Source organism: Acanthisitta chloris, unplaced genomic scaffold, assembly GCF_000695815.1.
Source record: "Acanthisitta chloris isolate BGI_N310 unplaced genomic scaffold, ASM69581v1 scaffold3811, whole genome shotgun sequence".
In the NCBI taxonomy this organism is placed as follows: Eukaryota; Metazoa; Chordata; class Aves; order Passeriformes; family Acanthisittidae; genus Acanthisitta; species Acanthisitta chloris.
This window is the reverse complement of record NW_008655299.1, coordinates 6,986-26,004: the sequence shown is the minus strand read 5'-3', so window position 1 is coordinate 26,004 and position 19,019 is coordinate 6,986. Positions and strand designations below refer to the sequence as shown.

Sequence of the window (19,019 nt, the reverse complement as noted above, 5' to 3'; positions counted from 1 at the left end):
CCAGAACCATCAGGACGCAATCCTGAGCCATGTGCTCTGGAATGGCCCTGCCTGAGCAGGAGGTGGTTCTAGATAATCCACTGTGGTCCCTTCCAACCTGACCCATTTTGGGATTCTGTGATACAGGTACCTTTTTTGACCCTGAGGTAACACTCAGGACTGCAGATGTTCCTTCTGGGGCTCCAGAAGCATCCTGAACTTGCCTTTTTCTGTCTTTCTCTGGGCTGAAAACATAACACAGCAAAGCCAAGTGCTGGTAGACAGCGGTGGAGTGTCAGACCCCATAGTGCACTGGTGTACCTGCAGGACTGGGAGAGCTCCCTTTTGGGGCAGCACAGCACAGGACAGACTCAGCTTTACAAGCCTGTGCTAAACTGCTGTCAGGTTGTAATATTTTCAGCAGCCTAAAGGGACACAGAACACTCACTGTCATCCAGACAGCTCTTTGGAGGCAGAGATTGAAAGTTTGATAAGGCTCTACACTCTCCATTCCTGTGGACAAACTGCTGATCTGTAGCGGCTTAATTGTGTCCTCCCCAGACACTTACTGGAGTCCAATATATTTTTTAAACGTTTGTCCCCTCATACTTGACTCACATCTGGAAATGGGACAGGTGATCCTAAATAATTCAGATACCTTAAGAAACATTTACCCAGAGTAGCTGGAACTTGTGCATGAGAATTTGAAACTTTCATGGCACATCCCTGGAGGTGTTTAAGAGGTGTCTGGATCTGGCCCTGGAGGATATGGTTTAGGGTTTAGGGGTTACAGCAGAGACAGGTCACTGGTTGGACTTGATGGTCTTAAAGGTCTCTTCCAACCTTGATGGTTCTATGATTCTATGAAATCATTGACAAAGGCTTAAGCCTCTCTTGAACCTAATCAGTGGCTGGTGCTGATGGTGTTTTGGCTGGTGTTTCACACCTGCTGGGGCTGTGGCTGTGACCAGTGTCACACAGGGTTCCAAACCAGTCCCTACTCCAGCTGTTCTGCAGCATTCCTTCCCTGGGTGATAAATTATGCAGGGGCTACATTTCTCCTACTTCATTTTAGGGCTTGGTGGAAGAAGTACAAGGAAGCAGAGCCAAAATGCTTCATTTTCAATGTAAAGCACCAATTAAAAAAACCTCCTATTGAAAACAAACTGACCCACTACTTCCAGGGTGCAAGGGATAATGTCAGTCTGGGGTCATGCTCTGTGTTCCAGAATATCAACACTGCCCTTCCCTACAGCTGGACCAGGTTCTGTCCTGAAAACTCTTATTCTGGGAGCAAGACTCCCGAAAGGTCTGTTAGACTAGGGCAACAGCAACCCCTAATTAGAGCTGAAACAGCAAAGTGTTAAGCTTTAACTGCTGAGAAGGATCTTAAAGGCTGTCAGGAAATGAAAGATGGAAATTCCGAGGGTTGTCAGGGTTGAGTATTACTGAGGGGTGAAAAGAAGAGCAATGTGGCAAAAAATGAGCTCCAAAACAAAAATAGGATACTTCTACTTTGGAGGCTTTTGTCAAACAAAATAGGTTCAAGGTCCTGGACCCATCCCTGGGAGTGCTCCAGGCTGTGTTGGATGGGACTTGGAGCAACCTGTGCTAGTGGAAGACAAAGCCCATGTGTGCCCATGGCAGACAAAGACAGCTTTAAGGTCCCATCAACCCCAAACCATCCTGTGAGTCTATAATATATGATGATATATACATACAGATGTAGATATATAGATGTACAGACATATCCAATATCTTTGGTGCTCCTTGTCTTTTCCACAAACACTTGCAAACAAATTCAATGTCCAAATGTCCTGGCTCTATTTCACCCCTTATCCTCAGGCACAAGTTCCTCATGTTCTCAGATGAAACAGTTTCTCATGGTCTTTAAAATGTTCACCCATAACTTACGTGTTTCCTGTTGCTATCAGCAGCTTGTTGTATTCCATCTTGAACCCATCCTTGAACACAGCTATCTTGCTCTTGATATCCACAGCAGCAACCTGAAATCATTACTAAATAATGTTAAGGGATGAAATCCCAGAGGTTCACTGAGCTTCCAAGCCAAACAAGTTGTTTGGCAGGTCTTAGTACACTGTGTTAGTCTTAGTTTAAGTTAGTCTGTTAGTTTTAGTCCCCTCTGCCCACAGTTTGGCCAAGCCAGACCTTAAGTATTCCTAGCTGCCTTTTCACAAATCCATTAAGGTCTCATAAATAAAATGATGAGAAGAAATGTTTAAGCCATCACTGCTTGAAGGCTGGTTATCCAAATCAGAGGGCAACTGGTCACCCCAGATCCATGTGAGGATGCTGCCAAATGGTAGGTGAGATATGATGGCCACCATGGATGGACACCACAGATGGGCACACACAGGGTGTCCTTCATGCCATGGGAGCATTGCATTAACTGTGTTTTGAACAGCCCTACTTGCATTCTGGGGCACAAAGCAGGGGCTGGGGAAGTCCCAATGCTTCTGCAATGGCATCCAGTGAGGCAAGAACAGAGAGAGCTGCCACAGTCCCTAAATACAGCCTTGGAGCAGAAGACAGCCTGCAGGTACACACAGGACTCTCCTTACCTGCATTTCAGTCAGGACTTCTATGTCATAGGTGCAGAAGAACTCCTTGGGGCGCAGGGCAATCTGCTCTGGGTGGGAATCCATGGACTGCAAATAAAGACATTTTTCTGTCAGCTGCTGTGGGCTGAACGGGTGAGGGGAGAAATGGCTGGAACCAACATAAGTCAGTGGTGGTCTGAAGTCAGCACTTGTGGCCCAGGTTAAGGGAGTGGCTCTACAGGGCTGGAATCAAAGGCTGTTCAAGCAAAAGTCATCACAAGAGAAGGTCTGGACTCCGGTTCCTTCTCTTCTCAGCATGAGGCTGACACTCACTGGCTGAGGCAGGACCACAGCAAGTGCTTCAGGTTTACAGGAGCATGAGAAAAGCCTCATTTTACAATGAGGGTGCAGAGGCACTAGCACAGTTTGCCCAGAGAAGTTGTGGCTGTCCCACCCCTGGAAGTATTCCAAGTCAGGTTGGACAGGGCTTGGAGCAACCTGGGCTAGTGGAAGGTGTCCCTGTCCATGGCAGGGTGGTGGACTGGATAACCTTTGAAAGTCTCTTTCAACCCAAGCTATTCTGGGATTACTTGGAAAATGACCAGTTACGAGGGCAATGGAAGCCAGAAGAGCAATAAGAACAGTCAGCATGAGCACATCAGGACACACTTTCAAACACACCCAAGTTATGCAGCACAAGTTCCCTCAAAAGCTGAAGCAGTGGCATGGGGCCCATATCTGCTCATCTTCAGCAGCAAGGTAAAGGTTCTTGCTCTTCCCAGATTTTCCTGCTCAGTGGGGTGAGCTGTACATCATCTTTACATGCAATGTTAAGCCCAAGTTCATCTGCCTTCCTGATTCTGTGGCCACAAGCTCAGATTTAGGCTGAGGACAAGCTAAGCATCAAGTGATCTGCTGGATGTGCAGGTTGCTCCCTGCTCCAGGGCATCCCTCCCTGCCTGCAGCACAGCAGGGAGGGCATAGATGAGCAGCAGCATCTACCCATACCACACAGGCTTGACCTAGGAGGGACAAGGGATGTAGGAATGTCTTCCCCATCTGCCCACAGGGATGGATGTGCAAGATGCTTCTCCCTGGAGGTGTTTTGGTCAGGGGCTGGGATGAGCCTTGCCAAACATTCCCTGGCTGTGAGTTCAGACAATGCTGTGCTCAGGAGAGACCTGTGGCACAGGACTCGAGGCAGGGGCAGGGACATACAGGTTTTACTGCAAATTCTTTAAATGCTCCACATTTAGAGAGGAACACCTGACCCCACTGTGTCCTGCTGTGTGCAGGGAGGGCAGCACAGAGCAGTGCATACACGGGTTTTGCTGCTGTTTGGGACTCCAGAAACAGCAATGGAGGTGTGGCAACACACCAGGGAGCAGGTCATGGCCCAAAGGGGACAAAGAGGTCCAGCAGGACCTGGGGGCAGACTGATAACAGGTACTCAGCAGGACAGAAGAAGGGGCTGCAGCTTCAGAGAGCAAGAAGTTTGCTGCTTGCAGCTTCACATGCTCCTCCTCTGGTGACCCTGTACAGGGTTAATCACAACAGGATTAAGAAAAATCCTTTTTTTCCCCTAGCTTGTACCCCAAATTCTCCCTTCTCTTCCATGGGCTTTGTGCACCTTCCTAAAGTACAACCACAGCCAGAGGGTTTTAGTGGAGGGTTTAACAAACCATGTACAACATCTGTGGCATGTGAAATGTTCTTACTATTTAAGGGAGAGAATAAAAGCCAGTCTAAGGCTCACACATGGGGATAAGTGTGTGGGAGAGCTGCCTGGCTGGGGCAGGGACTGTGAGCTTCACTGAGCTTCCCCAGCACGACCTCTGTGACACTTGGATGTAGGTTTCAGCCAGCTGCTCCTCACCTCAGGCAGGGCTTGCCTAAGCACAGAAATAGCCTGAATGCTCTCAAAAAAGTCATTTGTATATTTGCCTTCCTTTGGAAATCCCTTTTTTGGGTGCTGGAAGCAGAGTTAGATGCTGTGATTGCAGAGTACCAGCCCCCATGGAGTACCATCCCTGGCATGAAGGGCAATACATAGTTCACCTCATGTGATGCCCAAGGTCAAATGCTGCTGTCCAGCCTGAGCTGAGGAAGGCTCAGGAATCAGCAGCCAAAAATGTGATTAGAAGATCAACCTGTGTCTACAAATTGGAATGCAAAAAGCAAATGAGATGTGACCATGTTGCTCCAAGCCCCATCCAACCTGGCCTGGAACACTCCCAGGGATGGAGCAGCCACAGCAGCTCTGGACGACATGTGCCAGTGCCTCAGCACCCTCACAGGGAACAATTCCTTCCCAATATCCCATCTAGCTCTGCCCTCTGGCAGTGGGAAGCCATTTCTCCTTGTCCTGTTCCTCCAGACCCTCATTCCAAGTCCCTCTGCAGCTCTCTTGGAGCCACTTTAGGCATTAGAATCCTTCCAGGTTTGGGCCAGCCACAGATTCTCTGGGCAACCTGTGCCAGTGCCTCACTGGCCTCTCATGGAAGAATTCTCTTGTTTCCATGCTGGGGAACTCTCAGTTCAGAGTATTAACAACTCCTCTTCAGTGTTTCATATTTCAGTCACCAACAGAAATGAAAATTCCAGGGCAAACAGGGACAGGATGGATAAGGAAGCAGAACCAGTGAATAACAGTGGGGAAAGGTCCTAGAGGAAATTTTAAAACTGGGTAGGAATGTGGCATGCCCAGAGTGATACAAACCTTACTGAGCTTTGGTCTGTCATAGGGCAAATGTCTGTCCATCGTGCACATCACGATCCGGTCAGAGAAACCCTCCTGGCGCAAAGTCTCTGCACAGACCAGCCCAGCTGCCCCTAAGAGAGAAGGAGACCAATGTTAGCCATGTGGATGAGAGGTCTGAACATAAACCCACTGGGGCTGACTCCCAAATCACCACCTCCACCAGCCCTGGCCTCACTTCACAGCCTTTCCCAAGTCAAACAGCATGGGAAGCCAGTCAGGGTGGATGCCCCAGGCAGGAGGAAGGATCCTCTCTCTGTAGAGCATGACATGAATCACAGAATCATCAGGGCTGGAAGAGACCTCTAAGATCAGCCAGTCCAACCATTAAGATCATCAAGTCCAACCATTAGTCCTCTTGCCTGGCCCTAAACTGTGTCCCCTGAAGGAGCACACCTGAGGAGTGTGTGAGATGCTTACACACCTCTCAGGGCCACAGGCAGCTGCTCAGACCCTTGTACTCCCCAAGTGGGGAAGAGTCTTGCAGCCTTCCTTCTGTACACACAGCTCCTGGTGAATTTATGACCAAGAACAGGGGGCAGGGAGCCCTTCCTTCTCCGTGGTTGTGTGACTCACTGCAAAGCATTTTCCATGCCATTTTTTTAAGGGGTTTTTGTTTGCTTGTTTCAATTACTGAAGAAAAAAACCCAGGCTAAATCAAACAAAAAGCTGCCAGACAACCCTTCTTCCCTGGCAAGCTCATGAGACCAGAGAGGTGAGAAGTTCTGAGCCTCTTCTCAGCCAAAGAAACGTCACTCAATGAGGAGTGTTTTTAGGGCCACAGTTTCTGTAACACCAATGAGAAGATGGACCTGGACAGTATCATGGTCCATCCTGTTGATGGAGGCAGGGACAGTGGAAGATGGGACTGGTTGGTGGACACCCTATGCTCAGTATGTTGAGCCAGGGCTGATGCTGCACTGATGCCAAGATGATTCTCACATGAGTGAGGCACTGAAATCTATTGCCCTCAGCTCTGCTGGGCATGGCTGATCTTGGGCTTCACTGCGGTCTCTTCTCAACACTTCTTCCTCACAACTCCAGCTTTGAAATCTTCTTTCCCATCCACCAGAACAGACTTTGGTCTTTAATAGATCTGTAAATTTCGCTGGTAAAGCCTGAGAAAGTTCCTCCAGTAACAACTAATGTTGCATGCAGAGTGACCTCGCTGAGGATTTTGATGACTGTCCAGCCCTGCTGCACACCAGAACATTCCAGCTGACCTCAGGGAGCAGCAATGTCCCACCCTGGCCTTCAGTCAGCAAACAGCAGGGGCACAAGGAAGGGAAAAATGTCACCCAGCAGGAAGGGGAAAGCTAGCCAGGCTGGTTTTCCCCTCTGCTCAGGCTGTGAGATACAACTTAGATGATCCCAATTTCCACAGTTGGATCTAGTGACCTGAGGATTGTAATCAAGCAAGAACAACCCATGTGCCAGGAGCAGCCATTCCCTCCTAGGCCCAGGTCCAACAGCTCTTGCCCTCCTTCCACCCTCCATTTCCCCACAACATGGTCCAGCCTTGGTGTCCAACCCATCCCAGAAACTTGGTAGATGGAATTCACCCCATCAGGCTTTTCACAAAAATGGCAATAGACAAATGGAGTTGGGACAAGAGGAGAGAAAAGATAACTTGGCAGCTTTGCTGGTTTTGTCAGTGATTTGATATTTGCTGGGAAGATGCAAGAACTGATCTTTGGAGAAGCACCTTGAGGTGAGAACTTTGGAGCGGCAATGGGATGAGACTGAGATATGCAAGGCCCAAGAGAAAAAGGTGTATCCACATCACAGGGACACCTGAGAGGACTTTACACTCATTAGCTGTGGAAATCAGGGGTTGCTGATGTACTGGGAAGGGTGTAGAGGGAAGAGAGTTCAGGGTACCCACTCCAAAGGGCAGTAAAAGGGTATGACAAAGCTCCACAGACCAGAGCACAGGGCACCTTTGGACCATCAGTGTGTAGGACAAAAAGGCTCAGGAAAACTCTCTGGTCTGGCCCTTTGCACAAGGAGGGTCACAGGAAGGGTGACAGAGGTGAATGGCACACAGACACCCTGTTCCCTGCACTCCCACCCAGAAGGGACACACACAATGGTTCCAGCCTGTGGTGGTCCCACTCATACCTGCACCAATGATCAGTACATTGGTACTGCTCAGGTTGTAGTTGCTCAAGGAGATGCACTTTGCCATCATCTTTGTCCTCCTCTGTGTCTGAAGAGCCTGTGCCACCACCAACAAGAAGAAAAGTCATTACCTTCTCTCAGCTTTAACCTGGGCAGTGGGACAGGGATGGGGACAACTGTGGTAGTGTCATAAACCAGCTTGGATAGGAAGGGAACAACCACACCCTTGTACCCAAGGAGGACTCCAAACCCCTGCTCGTCCAAGTACCATTCCACCTTCCAGTGCACTACCCCTTACAAGGCACAAAAGGAAAATAAATCCATCATGTTCTGCAAATCTACCCAGGTGCACTGAGCTGAGGGGGCAAAATAGGAAAGGCAGCCTAGGTGTGTCCTGGTGCAATTCTGCATCAACAGGTGAGATGAGAATGCAGAAGTCCTATCAGGAGTTTTATCCTGAACTTGGGCAGAGCTTTTATACCTCTGATAGTCAAAGCTGATGGACTTATCCAATCCACCAGAGCACACCCCAGGGCCTGTGCCACTGTGGCCCTGCCACACAGCACCCTGTTCCCAGCCATCAGAACCCAAAATCCACTCCTGGTAGAGGGAACAGTCTCAGCCCTCTCATCACAGCCTACATAAATCAGCTGGAATTGAAGTGCTGCCATTCAGGTGACCTCTATGGATCTAACCCAAGTGCTGTAAGGGTCCATTGGGCTCTAGGCCTCTGGATTTGCACATGTTTTGGTCTCTTATATGTGTATGAATAAGAAGAGGCTTTCCAGGAAAAAAAAAAAAAGTTGTCAGTGGCCTGAACAGGCTTTGGTCTGCATCCCATCAAGGGATTCTGTGATGAGCAGGAGCTGACGTCTGAGCTCAAAAGAGAGCACAGGTGGCCATCATCACTATGCCACATTCAGACAAGGCCAAAAGGTTGATGGAAGAGACAAGTTTCATGGGGCAACTAAATGAAAAATCACTCTAAGGTTAAAGAAACATAGGACAAATTCAGGACAAACACCTGTAAGACCTGGAACCAAGTATCCAGCAGCTGCAGAGAGGCTGGGAGGGAGTGGGACACAACACCTCTGCTCTGCTCCACTTGTGCCTTCACAGCTTCAGGCTGTTGCTCAGACAGGACAAGGCTAGGTGGACCTTTGGTTCACCCATGATGGATGCCCAGGCAGTTTCCCTGCTAGAGGACCAAAGGGAAAGCATTTCCTCCCACCACTCCCATGTATGTAGAGCAAAAAGCAAAAGCATTGGTCTTGATTTGGGGATGCCTGTGGCCCCTCACCTGCTTGCTTGCTCGGATGTACACCTTCTCCTTCTCAATCTTCACCTGAGGGTGAGAGAACAGGGGTAGTTTGCAGGACAGAGAGCTCCCTTCATACAACAGCTAATGAACAGAGCAGCAATGACACCAGGTCCCTGTGAGAGCAGCTCAGGCCATGGCAGGGCTTACCCCAGCCTGAGCCTGTGGGATATCTCCTGCTTCATGTCAACCATACACTGATGCACAACCTGATTTCTCTCTCAAGCTCATGGCTGGTTTCTTATTCCCACCCAAGTCCTCCTCAAGAGATCTCCCAGACTGGGCATCTCCACCCCCAGGTTCTCAGGAGGTGTCTGATGCCCGTGGCTCTGTGCAAGGGAACTGCAGGGAGAAAGGAGCTGAGGGAGGCACTGCTCTCCACTGGACACACCAGCACGTGCTTGGAAAACATCTGTTCCATGCCATAAAAAGAATTTCTTATCCCAGTGCAGAGTTATTTTGTGGGTGACAACAAGCTGAGTGGTGTGGCTGATGCTCCAGAGGGAAGGGATCCATCTACAGGGACCTGAGCAGGCTGGAGTAATGGGCCCATGGGAACCTCATGAGCCTCAACGGGGCCAAGTGCAAGGTGCTGCACCTGGGTTGGGACATCCCCCAGTACTGATCCAGGCTGGGGCTTGAGGTGAGCTGGGACTGTTCAGTGGTTAGATGGGATGCTGGGAATAAATTCTTGGCTGTGAGGGTGCTGAGGCACTGGCACAGGTTGCCCACAGAAGCTGTGGCTGCTCCATCTCTGAGAGTGTTCCAGGCCAGGTTGGATGGGGCTTGGAGCAACCTAGGCTAGTGGAAGGTGTCCCTGCCCATGGCAGCGGGTGGAATGGGATGAGCTTTAAAGTCTCTCTGAAGCCAAATCATCCTGTGATTCTGTGTTTTCCTGTGCTGCTGCAAGGACAAGGATCTCACCTGGAACCTGGGTAAACTGTCCAAGCCAGGAAAGTCCTCGATGTCACCTGTGCCGATGTTGAAACAAGCTCCATGCCAGGGACAGCGAACTCTTCCTTTGGACAAAACCCCTGCAAGGAACATGGCAGAGCAGGGTTGGTGCTGCCCTGCAGCTGCATCCTGTCCCCTGGGATGGCACCTCTCCCACAGGACACATGGCAGCTCATGTGCACCTGAATGGGCACAGTGAAGTTCTCTCAATGTGCCCATGGGACATGTTCAGCTAACTAGGACCAACCTGGATCCTGTATGAGTGATCCCATCTAAAATGCCCTGGATGGCAGTGCCCACCAGTGCCTCTAGGCACAGCTCCAATGTTGCCTGCTCCACCTGGTATCCTTGCCCTCTGACCAGGATAGAACCACTGTCCACAGGTGTGTGTTCCTGTCCCAGTGTGCCCTCCCAGGATTTGATGCAGACTGACCTTTGACCAGTGGAGCCCCATAGTGAGGACACTTGTGTCCCACGGCGTGGAACTCGCCGCCCTCCTTGATGAGCAGAGCCTTCCCACAGCCCAGGTCCACTTCCCGCATTCTGCAGAGGAGGAGCACGGAAAACACTTGGCAAAGCATCTACCAGGCAGAGAACACCATCCCCTCATCCTGCTTCCCAGCCCTGGTCCCACCAGACCCCCCACATCCTTCAACATGCTCACCACTGGCTCCAGGTGACTACAGGTGTGTCACTCCTTGTCACCAAGACAGCTTTGGTTCTGCTGTTCCCAGCTTGGCACACATCCAAGCTAGGACATTGAGTGTCAGCATCATCATCCATCACTGTGCCAAGAGGTGGCCCAAAGCACCTCTCCAGGTGCTGGGGAACCAGCTGGTAGTCTCTCCTCAAGTCCAGGGGGTCAGGATGAAGCTTTCCAGCAGGTAACAGCAGCAAAAAACTAAACTGGGTTTGCTGCAACACCATGCCCCTCCATGGCTCCAGCAGCTCAGCAGGTTCCTGCTGGGCTTGTGTTCAGTCTTTCAAAGTAAACACAACATTTCAGTGCTGAAAACCAGGAGAGGTGACTCTGACCCTTCGAGTCTGTCTCCCTGCACCTCAGGGGTTTGTGCTCTGGTCCTGGCCATGTCCCAGGGTCAACAATGTGGGTAACCTTTTCCTGTCTATCCCTCAGGACAGCAGACACCTATGTGTGACCTCTTGGCTGTTTTTGCAGAGTGGAGCTCACACAGTGACCTCCTGCCAGCACTGGGCTGCTGTCCCCAGCTCTGTGCCACGAGGGGCTTCACCTCCCTGGTGCTGCTGGGCTCAGCCTTGCTCTGCACAGGAGCCAACAAACCTCAAGCCATTCCTCTGGAGGGGTTCAGGTGCTCTGTGAAAGCCACAGTTGCTGATAGGCCAAAAGAGGATCAGTTTAGATTGTATATAAGAAATAAGTTTTTACAGTGAAGGTGGTGAGGCACTGGCCCAGGTTGCCCAGAGTGGTAGTGGATGCCCCAAACCCGGGAACATTCAAGGTCAGGTTGGACATTGGTTTGAGGTTGGACCTTGGTCCTTCACTTGGTATGTTTAGTCTGGACAAGAGGAGACTGAGGGGAGACCTCATCACTGTGTACAACTTCCTCTCTTTTCTCTGTGACAGTGACAGGACCTGAGGGAACAGCTGGAGCTGTGTCAGGGGAAGTTTAGGCTGGATAGCAGGTAAAGGTCCTTCCCCCAGAAGGTGTTTGAGCACTGAACAGCTCCCTAGGGCAGTGATCACAGTCCCAAGCCTGACAGAGCTCAAGGAGTGTTTGGCCAACGCTCTCAGGCACAGGGGGGACTGTTGGGGTGTCCTGTGCAGGGACAGGAGTTGGACTGATGATCCTTGTAGGTCCCTTACCCACATCTTCAAACCCACTTTGGGCAAGACTTTGGGCAGGTGCCTGCTCCACCTGCATCAACTGTCCAATGACAACTGCTCAGTTTCCGAATTTCCTTGCCAGTTTCCGAATTTCCTTGCCACCTTGGGTGAAAACCAGCAGAGTTCATCACACTTGACCTCAGGAGCTGTTTAGTCCAGGCAAATGGGCAGCTCTGCTCCCTCCCCATATAGGACACTTGGCACTTGGAGTTCTTCCCTCAGCACGAGAGGAACTGAGTAGTACAAGTCCTGCTGCATTCCTCAGCTGATAAAACCTGTTAAATGGCAACTATAACTCCCTAGGAAGATAAGATAAGTGAAAGAGTTTACAGCTCACCCTCGGAGCTGTGTGAGCTGAGAGTCAAAAACAAGACCTGATGTCTTCAGGGCAGCACACAGCCACCTGCAAGTCTCCAGTCCTGCACTCACTCCAGAGCGATCCTGAGGACGAATTACACTGCTCTGCTCTCCTCTGAGCTGTTTGCTCACTTGGGAATTTGTCCTGTTGCCCCACTTCACTTCCCACTTGGGAAGCACTGGTTAAAACTCAACTCTGGCCAGCAAAGGACCTTTGCTCAAAAGCTGCAGGAGCACTGGGGGCTGTTTTCCAAGTACAGCAGCACCAGCTTATCCCCCAGTATCTCTTACTGGTTCTGCTGCTACCAGAAAGACAGAAAGGGTGAGGAAAAAGAGCCCTCTGTGCTTACAGGCTCCACTAATACAATGCAGAGGTGTCCACATCCTCGTGCCAGTGCCCTGCACTGCTGCTGTGCTCACACACACTCCTGCCCAGCACAGTCCTTGGGAGAAGCATCCTGGAAAATCCCTCTGGGTCTCTTCTGGCCTGGCCCATTGCTTACATGAGCTGTGGGACCCTCTCACAGCAGCTCTCTCTTGAGTTAGACTCAGTCTGCTAGAAAGCAGCTATTCTCAGCCTAAAATGTCTAGTGGTGGCTCATCTGCTGCCACACTTGGTAGTGTGTTTCAACAGCTGATGCACATGGGACTGAAGTGTGAGCTCAGTTCCCAAACCAGTGCCAATTCCTAGCCCAGGCTTGAGCTGAGTTGCTCCCTGCTATGGCCACCTGCAGCCAAGTATGTTCTCACAGGCTGTAGCCAACTCCCTCTCAGCTTCCCTAGAGCCACAGGAGCTCTCCAAATCTTTTCATCTACCATACTACTATACAGAGAGTCAGTCTATCTATCCATAGAATCACAGGATCTCAGAATGGTTTGGGTTAGAAGAGACCTTAAAGCCCATCTCATTCCATCCACTGCCATGGGCAGGGACATTTTCCCCTTGCCCAGGTTTCTCCAAGCCCCATCTAACCTGGCCTGGAACACTATCAGGCATGGAGCAGCCACAGCTGCTCTGGGCACCCTGTGCCAGGGTTGGTTAACACAAGCTGAGCAGAGCCTCTTGAGAAGTTCTGCTACAGAACATCACTTCTCTCTGAGGTGAGTCCCAGTACAGACTGTGCAGGAAACAGCAAATCTCTGGTCAAAAAGAGTTGTCAGTTGTGATGTGAAATTTGATCTTACTAAGTTGAATTATCATCTCCAGAACCTCTAAAGAATGATACAGACATTCATTTTGGGTTATAAGGTCTCTCAAGTTTCACCTGTAAAAGGTTTAGGTACTTACTGTCCATTCTCCAGGTCTTTCACATGACACACAGATGCTTCCACCACATCCTTTGGGTTGTGGTAGGGGTTGCTGGCAATTGGATGCTCCTCCAGGTGGTAGTGCCTGGCAGTGCCATTGACTTTGTAGATCAGGGGACTGGCCTTCCCGTTAGGTGACATCTCCTCCTTGCTCCTCTCCTTCTCAGGGATCACTACTTCAATTTTCACTTCAACTGCAGGAGCAAACAGAAACCTTCATTCAAGTGAAGCCAGAGGTTTTGCTGCCCTTCTGCCCCTCCCTCCTTCCCTGGATGTGGAATGAAGCTGACAGACATCAGAACAGACATTATTTGTTGCCTTGCCTGAGAAGATAAAGCATTTAACATCAAACTCAGCTTGATTATCCAAGCCCATTATTCCTCTGTTCTTTCTCCATCAGGCACTTTGCATGCATGAAGTACATATTCTTGCAAGCAGACATGAGTCATTGGTGCAAAACAACCCCTCAGCCACAGTTTCTGTCCTGTTTAGTGGAAAACAGCTTCAGGCAGCTCCATGTGAGGCATGCCAAGGCCTCTGGGGTTCAGACAGACTTCAAAAACCCCTTTAATTGTTTGTAGGTAATGTTAACTGAAAGAGAAAGCCAACACTGCATGGTGCATAAAGCTGCTTCATTAGATGGAGACCAATTAATAAGGAACTAGAAATACCCAGAATTATTACCACATGAGGTTTTAGGTGCAGAGTAAGTCTTCAGTGTTAGGATGGTCTGTTTTATTCAGGTGTACACCACTGAACAGGTCTGATAATAAAACATCCCTGTCCTGGGGACCAGGGAACCCAGGGACACATGGGATGGTGGGGAGCAGAGGGGTTCACCTTGGCCACCAGGACATGCAGAGGTTACTGTGAGGGTGCTGAGGCACTGGCACAGGTTACTCAGAGAAGCTGTGTCTGTTCCATCCCTGGAAGTGTTCCAGGCCAGGTTGGACAGGGCTTGGAGCAACCTGGGCTAGTGGAAGTTGTTCCTACCCATGGCAGGGGGGGGAAAGAGATGGGATTTAAGGTCCTTCCAACCCAAACAATCCTGTGATTTGATGTCCATCCAAGCTCCCCAAAAGGCAGTGCACACTTACCCTCCCTGCACTCCCACCTACTGCCCCATGCCTGGGGTGGGCAGGTTGGGAACAGCAGCATCAGAGGAAGACACCAATGAGCTCTCACATCATAAAAGTGAAAAACATCACTTTATCTCCTAGGGACTTCATAAAGCTAAAGCCATTAATATTAATAATAACCCCCAGGGAGTTGCCCAGGGGGAAGTGCTAGAGACTGGAGAAGTGTCTCAGGCACACAGGAGATTGCTGAGCTTTCCCCATTTTATAAATGTCATGAACATCAAAATCTGTACAGGAGATAAAAATTAAAGTTCACAAACTAAACAGCTTAAGGAAAGGCAAAAAGATGGGGGAAAAGAATCCCTGCAGCAAGAGAAGGGTGCTGGATCTTCCCAGCCTCAACCATTGTCCCAAATCGCTTATTGCAAGAACATTGAGGTGATGAAAGAACAGGTATGGGGAAGGTCCTTCATTTCAGAAGGGAAAAGAGTGTGGCCACTCCATAGGTGCTGGAGGCAGGTGGCTGTTTCAGAAGTCCTCTGAGTTTCTGCTGTTTGTGTCACCTCAGCAGGACAGGGGATGGGGCAGCTTTTTGCTAAAGTACCAAATCCCTGCACTCACCAGGGCAGAATTCACCAGGGACACTAACAGACAGGTACAGGAGAGCAATTTTCTGTGTATGAACACTGAAGCAAAAGAAAACGTCAACCTCTGCTGTGCTGTGGCAGCTACAGGAGTTAATGCAAACTAACAGGGCCAGCAATGTGCATTAAAATACTGCTATGAGCAGATTTATTCCTGGAGCGCTAGAGAAGCAGCTCAGCTACTGCAGGTACCCAGCAAAGAGGTTGCTCTCCTTAAACACTGCCTTCCTATGGCATTGGGAGAAGCAGACATGGATTTTCCAAGACAGAGTTAGAATCTATAATGAATGCCCATTTATGCCAGTCTCAATGAAATACTTTTGGCCAAAGAAACAGGAGGCTGATGTCATAGGAATTCAATCAGATATTTATCTGGGGTGAACATGGCTATGCATCCTTGCAGCCAGACTGTGGAGCTGGACCATGTGGCAGGATGAGACCGAGCTGGCACTGGCAAAGTGGATGGCTCTGAGCCCTAACAGTGACGGTGACATCAATACCAATTTGCCCTGCAGGGAACAACCTCCATCTCTCACTTGGCTGATGCCCCAGGGCTTTGTTTTCCAGACCACATTTGGGTCCGGTGAGCACCTGGACTGCTCACTGAGCCACAAGCATATGAACCTGCAGAGATGAAGATGGAAATGTAAGTCTGAGCATTTCACTACTTCCTCAGTCAGAAAAACATATGCAGGAAGCAGCGGGTCTCTGGCACTGGTGACAGCATGCCCAGACATCCCTGCTCAGTGCTCACCAACACTGCTGGACAAATGTCCAAAGGAAAAGAAGAAGAGGTATAAAGCCTTCCCCCCTCCTATTTTAGGCCCCACACTTCACCACTTGCCTCTGTGGGAGAAAACTCCCACTTGCCTCTCCTTGATCATTTATCCCCCATCTCCTCCTCCTTCTTCTCACCTCCCCCAGCCCCAAATGGGATGTCCCTCTGGCCTGAAACCTGTATTCCCAAGGTTTATTTTTTCCAAAGTCAGCACAGAGTAACTCCACCACCATGGTTACATTTGGGGGCTCACTGTGCCCTGTCCGAGCTGCACTCTCCACCATTCCCGGGGCTTGCCCACACTGCCACAACTGCAAACCCCAATGACAGCAACTTCAGGTGGTCTCAAAGAGACTCCAAAACATTTCTATGGACCATTTCCCCTCTCCTTTCAAGGCCAGGTTGGATGGGGCTTGGAGCAACCTGGTCTAGGGGAAGGTGACCCTGCCCATAGCAAGAGGTTGGAATTGTCTTTTACAGTCCCTTCCAATCCAAGCCATTCTGTGATTCTATTAAAAATTATGGAATTAATAGCAAAGCCACCACATCAAACATGCTTAGCTCTGCTCTCCCTCTCCAGATGCTCTCAAAAACCAGGAGTTAGGACTGCAGGCACCCTCAGAACCAAGCCCAGGACACACATCCAACGGCACCTCCAGCAATGTGCAACATCCCTGCGCAGAGGGCACATTCTCTGTGAAACACATCCTCTGTGTGAACACAGAGCCCACCCCTAGACACCCCATGTGCTGCAGGGAGGCAGCTCTGCCCCACCATCAAGCCCTGAGCCCAGCAGAAGAAGGATAATCACAATGAACATGTTGTGAAGCTGCTCCCCCACACCCGGCGCAGAGACGGCTCACACCGAGCTGGCGCACGATGGTTCCATCACCCGTCATCCTGCCCTGGCTGTGGGTGCTGCCATCCCACACAGGCTGCCAGCTGGCAGCTCATCCCCAATGCATCATGCAAGTGAGACAAACCCCAGGAAAAAAAATCCTGCAGAGATTGAGAGCTGGGCCTTCAGACGAGGATCTGCTGTCACGGGACTGCAGCACTGGAGATAACAGCAGCTTACTCACTGCTTGAACGTAAGCTCTTAATTAAACACTGAAATATCAGGATGGGGTCGGGCACTGCAGCAGCAGTCAGACCTCAGGGCTGGCCACCAGTACAGTCAGCACAGCTATTTAGGGATTTAGGCTTCCACCCCTCAAAACACTTGTACCACTGATCTGCTCATCAAAAGGTGATGTGTGTGCAGTGCCAAGGTTAACTCGAGGGTGCTCAGGGGGACTGAGAGTCTCTCTGGGAGAGGAGATGAAGCAGATAAGGACCTCGTGTGAATGAGTGTCTGAAAAAAGTGTCTGAACCAATTCTGTTGGCTCCAGGCTGCCTCTGAAATATTCCCTTCGTGTGGAAACAGCACCGATGGAGCAAATAGCTCAGTTCTGTCCTGCCTCTTTATTCAGACAGGCTATAGGTGGGTTTTTTGGAATAGGAAAGTCCAATATTCAGTGTGATGGTGCACAGCTCCCACACAAAACAGGAATGGCAAATACTATAAGATGGCTGTGAAACCACTTTGCCAGAACAATCAGTATCCCTAAATGCCTCTGTTTTCTTCCTTGCACTTGCTGGTTTTATAACCTCGAGATGAAGTCCTGCAGTCAGAGCTGAGCTACCCAGGGACTGAGGGAGGTTTGTCTGAAGCCTTTGAAGACAGCTAATCCAAACTGGAGCTGGGGGGGTGTGGGTGGGCAGTGAGTCTCAGGGTGACATTTTCAGTTATTTGGCATTGCTATGCTCTCTGTGAAAATCCACAGCTCAGGAAAGACACCTGCAGAGCACTGGTGTTCCAACACCAGTCCAAGATTACACAGAGCCTTGCTGATGGGCTACAATAAAAAGTGGAGCTGCCAGCAAAGTTTGTCACAAGTTTAGTCAACAAAGGCTATGGATTCCTGGATGCATTTTCACTCCTTAAACATTTCAAGGAAGGATAGAAACAGGGTTTTCACAAAGAAAACTTAAAGAGCACAGTGTCCAATTCCATATCACCTTGGCAATGACTCATAACACCATTGTGCTACAGGTCAAGGGCAGAAAACCACCTTTCTTTTCTCCTTGTGCCTTGCATAAATGAGGGACCTCACTCATGGATGCTCAGTGGGTCACAGTTCTATTGTCCTTCTGACCTTTTGAGTCCTTCAGCCTGAAATCCTCCATGCCTGAGGCAGTGAAGACAAATTGCCAATGGAAGGTCCCCAAAAACCAGTTTTCCATCCACAAAGGTTACACATGGATGCTGATTGACCTGATACATCAGTGCCACTATCTGATTCCCCTTGTGCTGGGGCACAAGCAGGTAACAAGGTCATCCTCCATCTCCCTCTTCAGGGGCCAAAACAAGCTGCAGGGTGGGAACTGGGAGCTCTCCTTCACAGCAGCTTCAGCAATGCTGACTGGATTGAAAAAGCCACACACACCCCAGCATCAGTCCCTTGGGTCCTGCACTGGGGTGACGTGGATGCTACTGGGTATGATGACCCCAGGTGACCATACTGTGCCTGCTCATGCTGGCAGGGGCTCAGAACAAGGCTGAACATTGACACTTCCACATCAGACCCCCCTCAACCAGCCAGTTTGTCTGTGCAGCCAGCAAAGCAGCCCCTTCCCCACTACACATACACCCACCTGCCCCAAACCACAGAGCAGGGAGCTCACCCAGCCATAGCAGGAGGGAGCCAGGCAAGGGGAGCATCCTTGATGTTCAGGTGCCTACCAACTGCTTTCCCCACTGGAAGCATCATGCATGGAAAAGCCTTGCCAGGAAAATCAAATCCTGAGAGCAGAGCAGCCCCAGGACCAGGTCTGGGTGATGGGACTGGGAAAGCACCTCTTGGTTGTCCTGCTCCTTCCCAGGTCAGCAAGAAAACTAAGGACTGGCCAGTGAGTGACAAAGCTACAGCAGAAGGAAGGTGATGGAGCCCCACATGTCCATGCAGGGACAACTGTCACCCAAACCCACCCTGGGGCACAAGGCGGGCAACTCTGCCCCACACACAACAAGAAGGCAGAAGCAGGAGGGTGCTGAGATACAAGGAGATGGGACAAAGCAGAGCTCCCCTCCCTCCCTCCCACCCACACCCCCCTGGCACCGCTGCAGCCCCCCACAGCTCCCTGCCTGGGAGAGAGAGAGCGCCAAGGAATTTGGGGGGATTAAGAGCCCAGTAATCCTCCCTGCGGGAGCCGAGCATTAACATTCCCCCGGGCAGCGTCCGCACCGCTGACCTAC

General features: G+C 50.3%; 1 protein-coding gene across 3 annotated transcripts in view; it reads right to left on the bottom strand.

Moving 5' to 3' along the window:
* AIFM3 (apoptosis-inducing factor, mitochondrion-associated, 3) overlaps positions 1-19,019 on the bottom strand; it is a 29,425-nt gene that overhangs the window by 10,334 nt on the left and 72 nt on the right. For 2 of the 3 annotated variants that reach the window (XM_009083827.1, XM_009083829.1), the window contains exons 2-9: positions 13,201-13,417; positions 10,125-10,234; positions 9,662-9,771; positions 8,720-8,764; positions 7,420-7,516; positions 5,260-5,372; positions 2,562-2,648; positions 1,894-1,985 (exon numbers count right to left, since the gene is read on the bottom strand). In XM_009083827.1, the coding sequence (XP_009082075.1) occupies positions 1,894-1,985; positions 2,562-2,648; positions 5,260-5,372; positions 7,420-7,516; positions 8,720-8,764; positions 9,662-9,771; positions 10,125-10,234; positions 13,201-13,417 (871 nt within the window). Of the gene's footprint in view, positions 1-1,893; positions 1,986-2,561; positions 2,649-5,259; positions 5,373-7,419; positions 7,517-8,719; positions 8,765-9,661; positions 9,772-10,124; positions 10,235-13,200; positions 13,427-19,019 lie in introns of all 3 variants that reach the window. The other variant, XM_009083828.1, reaches the window with a different exon arrangement.